The 13,463-nt window shown below is 40.5% G+C and overlaps 1 protein-coding gene across 1 annotated transcript in view; it reads left to right on the forward strand.

Moving 5' to 3' along the window:
* The window catches only part of top3b (DNA topoisomerase III beta), a 30,954-nt gene that overhangs the window by 12,802 nt on the left and 4,689 nt on the right, over nt 1–13,463 (forward strand). The window contains exons 8-16 of the mRNA XM_022753775.1: nt 1,423–1,513; nt 2,704–2,858; nt 3,998–4,103; nt 5,996–6,142; nt 6,504–6,677; nt 7,520–7,648; nt 7,930–8,079; nt 9,168–9,268; nt 13,226–13,427. Of these exons, the coding sequence (XP_022609496.1) occupies nt 1,423–1,513; nt 2,704–2,858; nt 3,998–4,103; nt 5,996–6,142; nt 6,504–6,677; nt 7,520–7,648; nt 7,930–8,079; nt 9,168–9,268; nt 13,226–13,427 (1,255 nt within the window). The remainder of the gene's footprint in view (nt 1–1,422; nt 1,514–2,703; nt 2,859–3,997; nt 4,104–5,995; nt 6,143–6,503; nt 6,678–7,519; nt 7,649–7,929; nt 8,080–9,167; nt 9,269–13,225; nt 13,428–13,463) is intronic.

The raw sequence follows: 13,463 nt of genomic DNA on the forward strand, positions 1-13,463 counted from the left end.
TCCTGTACATTGCCATTACTTTTTGAGAGTTTTCTCCCTAAATCTGCAATTTAGGAGCTACTTTTAGCCCTTAAGAATGCTTTGTGAATACGCGCCAGGGGTCTAGTCCATCAACATTAGTTGGCAGTGTTTGGTCATAACTTTATAGGAATCTTCATAATCTCAAATAATGAAATTAATCATAGCCTCAGAAAATAGCCAGTCAGGCTGTATATCCCATATTTTCAACCTACTGTAAAATCTAATTGCAAAACATTGTCATTTAATAATCATTATATTTTAAAAAAGTAGATATATTGATACCATTCTACTATAGTGACATACAGTACATGTTACTAACAATGACCACAGTTAGCGCAGAGTGTACTTGACATAGTTAAGTTTTTAATCTTACCTGGGCTCCCTGGATGTCTTGGCCAGGTTGACAAACATCTGACCCACCTCTCTGTCGAAGACCCTCACCCTGTTCCAGTCCAGTGTCAGTGGGTTGTCCTTTCCTTTGAACACCTGACAAAACAGGTCTGTCAGTATAGTACAGAGGGAACAGATGGTTGATATGGTGTCAGGTGGAGTCGGGAATTTACCTTGCTTGGATGATCCAGTAAGTCTCTGGTTGAAGGACTGGATTTTGTCATGCGTTCCACACAGAAGCCTAGTGTGGGGTCTTGCATGTCCAAAGGAGATCAAGGAGGAGTCTAAGATTGCCGTATTTGCCCTGAAATACTTTGTCTGGAACCTGAGAAAAATTGACACCATAAAGGTCAGGCTTTAATTTTTAGATGACATCATTACCTTAGAAGAGCTCTAATCAAACTTCATTCTTCAACAAAGCTTTTTACTTACAGACCATGATGATAATTACAATGTCCTAGATGGGAATCTGGCCCACTGTTGTTGTATCTCTATATGCCCTTAGAATTTCCTTTGTCAATGTTCTACTTTGAACTATTTAGTCAAAAATGCGGAAAACCTTTTGAAAACTAAAATAACATAATAATTCTATATGTATTCAACAACATTTGGGCCCCACGTTGTTCAAAGAAGCATCAAGGCATTCATGTCAGGCCTAATTTTAGGACTCCTAATTTTTCTGACTGAGAATTCACAAAAACACTTAGCGCTAAAAGCAGCACCTAAGTCTGAGAGAAGTTAAAAGTAGTGGAGAGGACTCCTAACTCACTAAGACCAGATCACAAAGAATCATAAAGGGCTGCTGTCATTCCACATCACAGTGTTCTGGAAACCTTAAACCATGTCGAATTACTTGAAAGATACGACTCAATCACGAGGGAATAATGATCGTTGTGGAGTTTGTGACAGACGCAATAACATCTACAACCAACCAAAACAGCCCGATTAGTGCGTAATTTAAGTGTATATAATATATATGATATAAGCTGTATAATACCTCACTCAATACAGGTGGAGTCAGTGAGTAAGAAAGAGAAGACCAAGCAGAGGCCCCAGGCCTTGAACACAGTGGAGATGTTGAGAGTGGCCAGCTCTGCTTTAGGTAAATTTACATCAACATAAACATGACTTCATCACTTGTCATTTGTGAATATTCTGGAATTTGAGAATATGTGTATACATGTAATAGTCTGTTGGTCAGTGTTGGTCAGTGCTGATGTTCAGCATCACTTGGATTAGGGCTGCAACTAGAAAATCTGAACATCACATTTTTCCAGGGGGGTGGCGTCAAATAGCTTGTTTTCCCAGCCAACAGTTCAAAATGGAAAAATATTCAACTTACTACACAGACAAATGTAGCAAATCCTCACAGTTGGAGTTTGGGAATGATCAGCATTAAAGGGTAAAACTGGAATGAACAAGAAACACGAACCACGAAACTTGGCCAAATAACTGGAAATGATGTGCACTACTTGCCCAAGAAGTATGAGCCACATGGTGGTGCTGTAATTAAGCCTCAAAAAAGTCATTTTCAAAAGGCCATGCCCCTTTCACCATTTGTCAGATTGACTTGAAAAATGACACACAAGTCCAGCTCAATGTGCTCTGTAAAAAAGGCCCTTGGACCATTAAAGTGCGCCTGGATTGATTTTTTTCTAAGTTGCATAATTTGAAAAGCAGTAAAATTAATAGAACTTTATGAATTTTCAGTTTAGCAACACCAAATTTGGCTCTTGGGGGACTGACAGACAAATTTCTATCACAATTGAGCGAGATTGGTCGAAAAGCATGGCCGCCATCAACCAAAATATCCTTGCGAAGGGCGGGGCTTAGCTAATATTTGCCATAACTTATTGATCATTTGTTTGATCATCATAAAACTTGGTAGATATCTTGAGGTTGTTATATAGAGTAGGTTTTGCCAAAGCATTAATTAGCTAAAATTCAGCTCCTTCCCTCAGTTGAGCGCAAAAGGCTTAGAACCCATGAATTGCCATTTGCAGCATTACTATAATGCAAAATATAGAAGATGTTCAGTATTTCTTCATTGGAAGATAATGGACAAATTGGACAGGAAAAACTTAGTCTAGGACACCATTGTCTGTGTCTGTAAGGATGGACTAAAATCTTTGGAAAGATGCAGCTCAACTTTTGTATGATAAAACGTCCAGTATACTGACCAGCCAACACCCTCATTCACACTGAGATCAAGAAATAAGATGTGCAACTCCTAGTTTTGTGAGGGTGTAAGAAAAAAAGAAAAGATTCAGATGTTTTTTTTTTATGTCTTAGGCATGGGACCCCAGCATACCATGCAGATTGCAGAGCGCCTGTACACACAGGGCTACATCAGCTACCCACGTACTGAGACAACCCACTACCCAGAGAACTTTGACCTTAAAGGAACACTGAAGCAGCAGACCAACAATATAATATGGGCAGAAGAGGTAAGAGCCACTTCAAGGCCAGCTGTGTATGCGTACACAAACAGGTATTATCCCGAACTCAACCCTATTGAAGCTGTTGAGTTTATGGGGGCCAGAGCACCAAACGGTGCTCTTGTAACTGTAGTGTTTGTTTTTCTTCAGTCTGTGAAGAAATTTAGTGGCTTTATCATATTGAAAAAGAATTCTGATATTTTATGGGTCTTGCACATCGGTATAGCAAAATGGCTTGATAGCGGCAAAAGAAAAAGAAGAAAAGAGTCATTCCCATCCTCACAGTTTAACCTACATGCCAGAAAATCAGTAGGGACATGGAACAAGCCAAAACTTACAAAAAAATCCTCTTGCACCCATAGTCTAAACCCAACAGTCCCTATTGTAATTCATTTGTCAGAAATTTTTCTTCCCTAAATTAAATGGCCTTTTCGAGTGCCTAAACATGCTCAAAAAGTCAAACTTTGCACACTCGTCACGCCTGGTGAAAATGTACATATTTTATGGGTCTTGCCCATGGGTGTGGCAAAATCACTGGATAGTTCCCCCTAGAAATTTTCAAAGAGGCACTACTTGCACTGTGTTTCACCTACATATATGAAATTTGGTAGGCAGCTGGAATATGCCAAGACCTACAAAAAAGATTGGGTACCCCTACCCTAAACCCAACTTGCACTTTGACGTACTTCTTCACAGTATGACCACACCCACCTCAAAGTTGGTCAAAATATGCTTAAAACTTCAAAGATGCCTGAATGTGAAAACTGCCTTTTTGTTGAAGGGCCTGACCGTGGAAACAGGAAGTTGCTATAGCTCAAATAAACATTCTTCAATCTTCCCCAAATTTCACATGTTTGATGATAGTCTCACACTGAAGACATCTGCATGCTAATATGAAGTCATAGTCACAGCGCTACCTACTGAAAACAGGAAGTGTCCCTTGAGTGACAATCATCATTTGATTTACATGACATTTACATTGTCTGCTCTACACTTGATATAAAGGAACATAATGTGTGCTTGTTGGGTGGTCTCTGGCACCCCCGAGGTGCAAGGTCAACGCTGCTTTCAGGAAATTAGAATTTAATGCCTGAATGTGGATACCCATAAAAGTAAGTTTCTAAAAGGATGTTTCACCTCTCCATCAGGTGAAGGCTCTGCTTTTAACTGGATTAAACCGACCCAGGAAAGGAACTGATGCTGGAGACCATCCACCTATCACTCCCATGCGAGCTGCCTCAGAAGGAGAACTGGGTGGGTCATGCAGATAGTTTTGGTTTGATTTGTTACTACTCACTAATAATGGGATAATGTGGCAGCAGCCGAGGTTCCAGTCCGACCCATGGCCCGCATGGTCTTCCCTCTCTCTTCCTGACTTTCCTGTCTTTTTCTGTAGCTAGCTGAATGAAGACAAAAATAATCAGTAATTCACTTATGTTTTTCGGCGAACACATGACGTCTCGGAGTAGCTGGAAACTGAGACTGCTTACCTTTGTTTCTTTAATAACTTAGGACCACACCAAATGGATGGGGATTAAAACCGGTAAATGAATAAAGCAGTTCGACTTTGTTCAGCGGACACAGAACAGGACGTCTCCAGCAGCTGCGAGCTGAGCTGTCTAACATTTATTCAGCTTTTTTCTCTGCTTAATTAAGATCCAGACGTCCGACGACTAAAATCCTTCATCTGGTTTCAAATACAGAGCTGAAAACCACCAAGGTGTAAAAAGTGTATGTGGCTTAAAACTAGATGAAAGTCAACGTTGAGCTTCTGTCAGACACATGATCATTGAGGATATGATGTGGGGAGGCTCATTTAAAAAAAACTTTTCTGACCGATAGCTGGCACTCGTTAACTGACTGTTAACTGACAAGATCAAAATGTACTATTTAGAATGGACGAGTGTCTGTGACCCATTAAAAAAAATTCCAATACAACAATTTTTTTTTTCTTCATAAGAAAGGGTTCATTTTTACATGTGCAGAACCGGCTTAATCGCCTAAATCTCCCACATAGGAAAATATTTTATAACTTAAAATAAATAGCAAATCGCAGCCAGACTTTCTAATGTATAAACAGTTTAACTAAATGAAAACACACACTGAATCCTCCAGCAGCAAGAGCGCTGTAAGGAAAACCTCCTCCTCCTCCTCCAGCTCCTCCTCCCTTCCTCCTCCTCCTCTTCCTCCTCCTCCTCCTCCTCTTCCTCTTCCTCTTCCTCTTCCTCCTCCTCCTCTTCTCCTCCTCCTCCTCCTCCTCCTCCGCTCTCGGCTAATTAATGATCAAAAACAGCCAACAGGTGAACAAAACCTAAACTGGTAGTTGCATCTTCAGAGCTCAAAATAAAAGAAACAGGGCAGGTCTACCTCCGTCCTCAGCATGGCGGACAGCTTGTCTACTGGTGTTTGTTCAGAAATGGCAACATGTGGACATGCTGTGGGGTTCGTCTGCTGTCTGTGTGTGGGACCTGCGGCAGAGAATACCCGCTCAGATGCTACAGGTCCCAGGAATATTCTTCTTTTACCATGCAGCAAACTTTTTAAAAAATAAAAATAAAATATATATATATTAATTGTTTATCTGATTGTATTAATCGGTCAAAATTCTTATTGTCGTTTAACAGTTAAATTCTAAAAATTAAATTATTAACATCCCTAATGTGACCAAATGAAACGTGGTGTTACCATGATTAAAATCACAGATTTCTCTGGTTTGAAAATTGAAGGAAACATTTGGGATAATGTAAGTGTTTATATATTTTAATGTGGAAAAGTTACATATTATAACTTTCACGTCAGTTCATGATTAACAGACTGCAAACAGACGTGGACGATCTTGTATTCATACCACAGTGGGCGTTATACATATTTGGACACATTCCATACATGCACACTATAAAAAATGATGGCGGCCTCTTGACAGCAAAATCCATTTTGCACCTAAAAAGACAAAAACTGTGTGCAACCCACACCATCCACCCACCCCCCCTCTATGACTGCTGATTTTCACTCCACATTCAGGGTGGAAACACATTTGAATAAATATGAAACAATTTGGCTAGCCAGCATTGTCGACATACCCAAACTTCTTGTTCCTCATTCCTCTCACCATTAACCCATGTCATTACTCTTCTGCTGTTCCACAGGCAGCGATGGTTGGCGGCTGTATGAGTACATCACACGACATTTCATTGCCACTGTCAGTCAGGACTGCAAGTACCTACAGACCACCATTGAGTTCAGCATTGGCCCAGAGGCCTTCTCCTGTAGTGGCAAAACCCTGATATCACCAGGTACAGCCAACTTGTACCAAGCTGCAGGTGGCACTTTGCAGATTTGTAGCTCCAAATGCCATCACTGATTTCTCAGTAGCTTGAAAACAGCTTGATCTTCAGTTCCTAAAAAGTTATCAAGAATACAAGTTACTGTGAGTTAATTAAAACTGTTTTTTTTACTTGGCCTACACTAAAGGGAGGGAGAAATTAAATGTTACTTCATCACACATGTATTACACATGTATTTCTTTTGTTATCCGCTTAGTGTATTTTCTCTTAGCCATTCATTGGTTGCTTATCACTAATAATAATAATAATAATAATAATAATATTGATAAAAAGCAACCCAGTCCTTGCTAAGTGTGTATTGTCTTCCCAGGGTACACAGCACTGATGCCCTGGCAGGGTATCCCTCTGGAAGAGGCCATGCCAGACTGTGAGCGTGGCGACATTTTCACAGTAGACGAGATCAAGCTGGTGGAAAAGCAAACCAGCCCCCCAGATTACCTCACCGAGGCCGAACTCATCACCCTCATGGAGAAACATGGCATTGGTATACCTCTGCGCTACATGTTGGATATAATTGCTGTTCATATCTTGAACTGAAAATATTTGTAAAACAGGATGCAGGTTGTTCACAGCATGGCTCAAGTGTCAAAGTGTCCCTACAGTTTGAATCTGGGGCTTCATGAGGACGTCAGCAGATCTAGTAGTGGGAGAACAAACAGAATGCATATACGTGAAATGCAGACACTCAAGATGGATTTAAAAATTAAAGCGGCATTAATATATTTTTTTGGCTACTTGGGGGCAGAGGAGCTACACAACAAACATTGAGCAAATTATTCCCAAATAAAGTTGTTATGGCAACTACTTCTTCTCTGTTTACACATTCAGTGGACACAGAGCAACACTGGAGCTGGTGGAGATAAAAACCTGACCTAAATTAAGAGAGAATATTGAACTTTCATTCACATTCATCCCAGCAGTTGGGAAAACAGTCTCACCACAAGAGCCATTGATTTAGCATTATTTTTTTTAATCTATCTGTTCTGTACATACTTGTGGAGGAGGATATGGGTGTGGAACCTTGCATCAAAATCTTCAACCAGCTGTGTTTTATCACTTAATGTGGTCAAGATGTCTTAATATGTTTTGCCTGGGTCCTAATTGGACTTGACACCCACAAATAAAAAACACTGCAGTGACAAATCGATGCCAATCACTCTGGTCTCGCTCAGTCACTTACACTAATTCTGATTAGGTATTTTCCAGCCTTTGTGTGTGTAAATTATTTAATGTCAGAGCTCACTATTTGATGCTGAACTTAAAGATCTACATTTTAAACAGGACCTGCAGTTTTACTGTTGTTTACTTCTGCCCTCTTTCCTCAAGGTACTGATGCCAGCATCCCTGTCCACATCAACAACATCTGCCAGAGGAACTATGTTACAATAGAAAATGGACGCAAGTTGAAGCCAACCAACCTGGGCATTGTCCTGGTGCATGGCTACCACAAGATAGGTCATTTGCCTCATATAGTTGTACATTCTCTTAGATGGATAAGGGATTGGTGGCTGTACATTGATTTGTGGGTTTCTTGAACGTTGTTGAATCAACTTTGGAAACTATGTCAACTGATGTAAGTAGTCCCATATAATTAACCCTTTGGGACATGGGGCCAGATAGAATAGTGGAATTCGCTAATATATGATATGAGCCACAGTATTAGTGTGAATTTAAATGTGTGTGTTTTATAGCGTGTCATTGAAATACCAATAATTGGCTGTATTTGTGTTTTGCAGACTCAGAGCTGGTTCTGCCCACCATACGCAGTGCTGTAGAGAAGCAACTGAACCTTATTGCACAGGGTAAAGCCAACTACCAACAGGTGTTGCAGCATACACTGGATATCTTCAAGAGGAAGTTTCACTTCTTTGTGGATTCCATCACCAGTGAGTTCACGTAGCCACAGGAGCGCGTAGTTAAAATCCTGTTGACAATAGGCTTTCCAACTATTTAATTACCACTAAAGCTGGATTCAGCCGTCTGCGGTAAGGGGCTACCTGTGACGGCTTCATGCATAGGCTCTGAGGTTACACTGTAGGCTCTGACTTAGCTGATGTGCGCCTCTTAAAAAAGTAATTGCACATCATGGATACGGTATGAATGAACAGTGGAATGAACAGTGTTTATTGGATGTTACTCCGGTTCTATAAATCTGACACTCCACTTAAAATCAAAACCTATATAATAGGTACCTTTGGTGGTTAACCCCTTGTATTGAGTATAAATGCAGCTTAAACCTTATATTAACACGCCAACACATAACCTCAATAACTTGGTTGCCACTCAACAAGAAAAGGATGCAGGCCTGAACCCCTAGGGAGTAGACTAACTTGCTATCAACACTAATTTCCTGCAGTGTTGTCCACTTGAATGAGGGGATAGTCCACTCTGGTCCTCTCCAGTCCTCTTTTCATTTGAACAGTGATGCACTGAGCTGGGTGGACTTCATGCAGGAAGAAATTAGTCTCAATAACAGAGACAAACGCATGTTACATGATCTTACAAATGTGAATGATTTATCGTCACGTGAGTGGTGCATCTGTCTAGCAGATGTAACTAATGTTGAATATTAAACTTATAATGATAGTTGATACGTCTTGATAAAAATGAATTGCTTATTTTATAGAGGGGAGAGAGGATGATCCACCTGGATGTCCCACCACGATCCGCTTTTTTCCTAGGGGCTTTGAGAGGGTGCAAATTACATTTTGATTGAGTTATGTTGATGAATATGAGCAAAACAGTATAAATGCAGGATGGTCAATAACAAGGATGCATGACAATTCAGTAGCAAGATTTGAAAGAAGGAAGAAAATGCAAAAGGAGATAGAGGGAAGGCTTAAAGTTTTAAAGGAATTTCTGGCATATTCATAGTGCTGAATAAACCAAGGGAGAAATTATTTAGACTTATTTTACCGTTTGGTTCATTCCTGTGCAACTCCTGCCAACAGTATCTGTCTGTTTTGTTTTATAGGCATGGATGAGTTGATGGAGGTCTCCTTTTCTCCCATTGCTGCCTCAGGAAAGCCCCTGTCTCGCTGTGGCAAGTGCCACCGCTTCATGAAGTACATTCAGGTCAGCAGAATGGTCAAAACTACTGTTTGAATTTGAAGAAAGCATAGTGCAGATTTGGTTATCAGCAAGTGCCTAGAGTGTCTGGATTTAAGAAGAATCAATGTCAAAACTCTTAATAGTGTGGGAGCCCACCGTTTGTAGATATGAACATAGTAGATGTTTGATGGCCAAGGCTGATGACTGGTGCTATCAGTTTATTAGCAGTCCACACTGCTACAGTACCACAACCACAGCACTTATCATCCAAAACAGTAGTTGAGAGTACATGTGATGGCATGGCCCCACATCAGGACACCACAGGCGCCTTGTTCAGTCACTGAGTGTGTTTAAATGGACATGAGTATCCCAGCTATGAGGCTTATTATACACTGCACAAAAGAATTAGGGGAACACTTAAATCACACATCGGATCTTGGTGAATGAAGGATTCAAGTTGAAAATCTTTGCTGATGTTCATTGTATAATTTGTTGAAAACAAAATGACGTAACAACAGTCAGTGGAAACCAAAATCATCAACCCATGGAGGGCTGGATTCACAATCACACTGAAAATCAAAGTGAAAATTTGAAATCACAGGCTGATCCAACTCCTGATGTGACAGGTCCCACTAGAGCACGTGGGGCCTCATGCCACCCTCATGGAGTCTGTTTCTGACAGTTTGGTCAGAAACATGTACACCAGTATCCTGCTGGAGGTCATGTTGTAGGGCTCTGGCAGTGCTCCTCCTGTTCCTCCTCACACAAAGGAGCAGGTACCGGTCCTGCTGCTGGCTGTCCAGCTCTCCTCGTGTAACAGCCGGTCTCCTGGTATCTCCTCCATGCTCTTGAGACTGTGCTGGGAGACACAGCAAACCTTCTTGTGACCGATCACGAGACCAGAAGAAACAGCACCAGTTCCATAAGCGATGAGAGTAGCCATAGTATTGTGCAAACTGAGAGGTTGCAGGGAATATGGCTCGATTACCAACCAGTCTGGGGTTCACAGAAGAATAGTCAATACATTTGTATATATGTTCTGTTGCGGCAAATTAAACAGTTTAAAGGCAATGTTACCAAATACTAACAAAGTGTATGTAAACTTCTGACCCACTGGGAATGCGATGACAGAAATAACTGGTTTGTAGCTCAAATGTTTGTAATTGTATATTTCATTGGCTAGTTGATTTGTAGCTCTATTCTGATTGGTTAGTTGGTTTGTAGTAGGACTGCACAGTTAATTGAAATATTATCCAAATCACAATATGGCCAAGTGCAATTAATTTATGATGAAGGGAAAATGTGTCTTGACATTGTTGTGCATTGGTAGCACCATAGCCGTATTCTGATTGGATAGTTGGTTTGTAGCCGTATTCTGATTGGATAGTTGGTTTGTAGCTGTATAATGATTTTGTAGTTGGTTTTGAGCCATATTCTGATTTGGTTTGTAGCAGACACACACACACACACACACACTGTTATGTTTAGTCATGTTGATGTTGAATGTGAATAAATTAATTAACTTTGCAAGTAATTCTGGAAACCAGATTGTCCTTCATATCCTTTGTATGTTTTTTGCCAGTATGGACATGAAGTGGTTCGTTAACTTGGTTTTACTTGTTGAAAGCTGCAGAAACCCTGCATTGAACACTTTGGCAGCAGTGAAGAGATATTCTATCTAATGTTTTTGTGCAAGCTTTTCCCTTCTAACCACAAAATCAGGGTTGGGAGCTCACACACAGGACTAGTTGCTGGAAGACATCACTATGGCTGAATCACAGGCTAGCAAGATCCTGATTCCTGCAAGATCCTGATCCTTGTTGTAGGTGAAAGACCGGAGCAGACTGGAACGTAATGTAGCAGGAAGAGGGAGGGGTGGGAGGAGCTGAATGGTTTGCTTGCAAGTCTCATGCTAGCGCTAGATTGATTTCCAGTACTTGCATATGTTGCTTTAAGGTTTTACTTTTAAATCATCAAGGCACCATTAATGTTCCATTCTGAACCACGTGATGGCTGACTGTTGAGCTCTGTCCTTCAAAGTTCAGCTTTATTACCATTTCCACCTGATGAAAGAGCCACTTTTCAATTCATGAATGAATCATGAGGTTGTAGATCTTTTGGTCACTCTCATTGTATCTGAATATGTGCGTAGTGAGTTGCGTATGACTGCTAAGTGGCATGTTCTGGAGGAAACCACAAGGTAATGAAGTCCTCTGGGAGCTCCATATTGCTCCATGTGCACTGAGGATGTGTGTATAGTCAATTTTTCCTCATTACACTTTCAAGGAGCTTTGTGCATGTGCATGTGCTTTGGAGCTTCCCTCCGCCATCTTTCCATAAAGTAGACTCAAGCTTGTGTGTCTGCATTCCCTTACTCCCCTGTCGTAGGCATCATCACAAGGACTGGTGGGTGGTGTCACTGTCATACATAAGTGCCTCTGTAGCTATGCAGATATATTATTGGTACCCTTCCACTTAACTAAGAAAAAACATAACTTTCCCTGAAATAAATTGAAACTGACAAGTAATGGGCATTGACTAGTGTCTATTCCATATTTAATACGACAGACACATTGTTTTTGATTTTTTTTATGTGACATATTATTTTAAACAATACGACAAATGAAAATGTCAAGTTCAAAAATATTGGCACCCTTAATCTAATATTCTATACTACACCCTTTTGAGGCATTAACTGTAATCAAGTGCTTTTTGTAGCTCGTATCTCAGCTGGTAGTTTGGCCCAGTTTTCTTGAACAAACTTCTCTTCTTCTTTTAGGTTTAATTGGTGCCTTCTCCCAACTGTGAGCTTCCACTCTTTCCATTGATGTTTAGTTGGATTAAGATCAGGACTCATAGCAGGCCACTTCAGAATGGTCCAATGTTTTCTTCTCATCCATTCTCAGCTGCTTTTAGGTGTATGTTTTAGGTCATTATCCTGTTGGACAATCCATGACCTGTGACTGAGACAGAGTCTAATTTCATTGACAGATGCAGCAAAGGAATTCTGTAACATAACTGAGCCTCCTCCATGTTTCACAGTGGGGGTGGTGTTTTTTCCCTTTCCTCTGTGATCACAGAGCTGATTTCACCTACTAAAAAAGTGCATATTTTGTTTCATTTGTACAAAGTATTTTCTCCCAGGAGCATTGTGGCTCGTCGACATGCATTTTAGCATACTCTAGTAAGTTTTTAGTTTCTCTTTCAATATTGGGGTTTTGGTTGGTATTCTTTCATTCAGAAAGTGACATATGGTGCAACTGGACACTGTTGTACCTTTATCTTGGAGGAGTTTGTATCTTGTTTGATTCAGTAAACAGCAACATTACCACCACTACACCACTACTACTACTACAGAACACTGATTATAGTATTGTAGTGAGTCTGAACTATTTTAGAGGAATTTTATGCCTTTATTATCAAGCCAACAGTAGAGAAATGGCATGAAGTCCAAAACGATATTTAACAAAGGTACCAGGGAAACAGGGACCTTTCATTTTTTACTCAACATCTTAACCCCCAGACTGCCAGGGCTTCTGATGTACTTGTATCTTCACAGGCTGAGTTATAAATACGATAGAGGTCTATGAGAATTAATGCAGTGGAAAGTTAAACATTCACCAAAATTCCAAATTTACAGATAAAGCCCTCCAAGAAATAAACAAAACACATGCTCTCTGATATTTTGTTTGTAAGTTTGATCACACATTTTGAAGGTTATGCTGGGTCCAGACTACAATAATATTTTTGTCTGATAACGTAGTCATTGCAGCAGATTAAACTGCAAATAACTAAAGTTATCACTCGACTACGAACATATTTTAAAACCTGATGATAATGACAGCCTCCTTTTTCTTTGATAAGCAACCGTAGTCCCGTAATGGTCTCTGAGGTTGGTTCGGTGAGGACTATCCAGTCTCTCAGATGCATTTGGAAGTGAATCATTCTTAAATGACGTTTGATTCTAACATGTATTTGCAGGCCAAGCCCAGCAGGCTCCATTGCTCCCACTGTGACGAGACCTACAGTCTTCCACAGAATGGAGCCATCAAGCTGTACAAGGAGCTGCGCTGTCCACTGGATGAGTTTGAGCTTGTGCTGTGGACCTCTGGAGCCCGGGGCAAGAGCTACCCCCTGTGCCCTTACTGCTTTAGCAACCCGCCTTTTAGGGACATGAAAAAAGGTGAGACCCAAACATTAACTCAAATGAAATCAAATG

The sequence above is a fragment of the Seriola dumerili genome, unplaced genomic scaffold, assembly GCF_002260705.1.
Source record: "Seriola dumerili isolate Sdu_G_001 unplaced genomic scaffold, Sdu_1.0 BDQW01000017.1, whole genome shotgun sequence".
Lineage (NCBI taxonomy): Eukaryota > Metazoa > Chordata > Actinopteri > Carangiformes > Carangidae > Seriola > Seriola dumerili.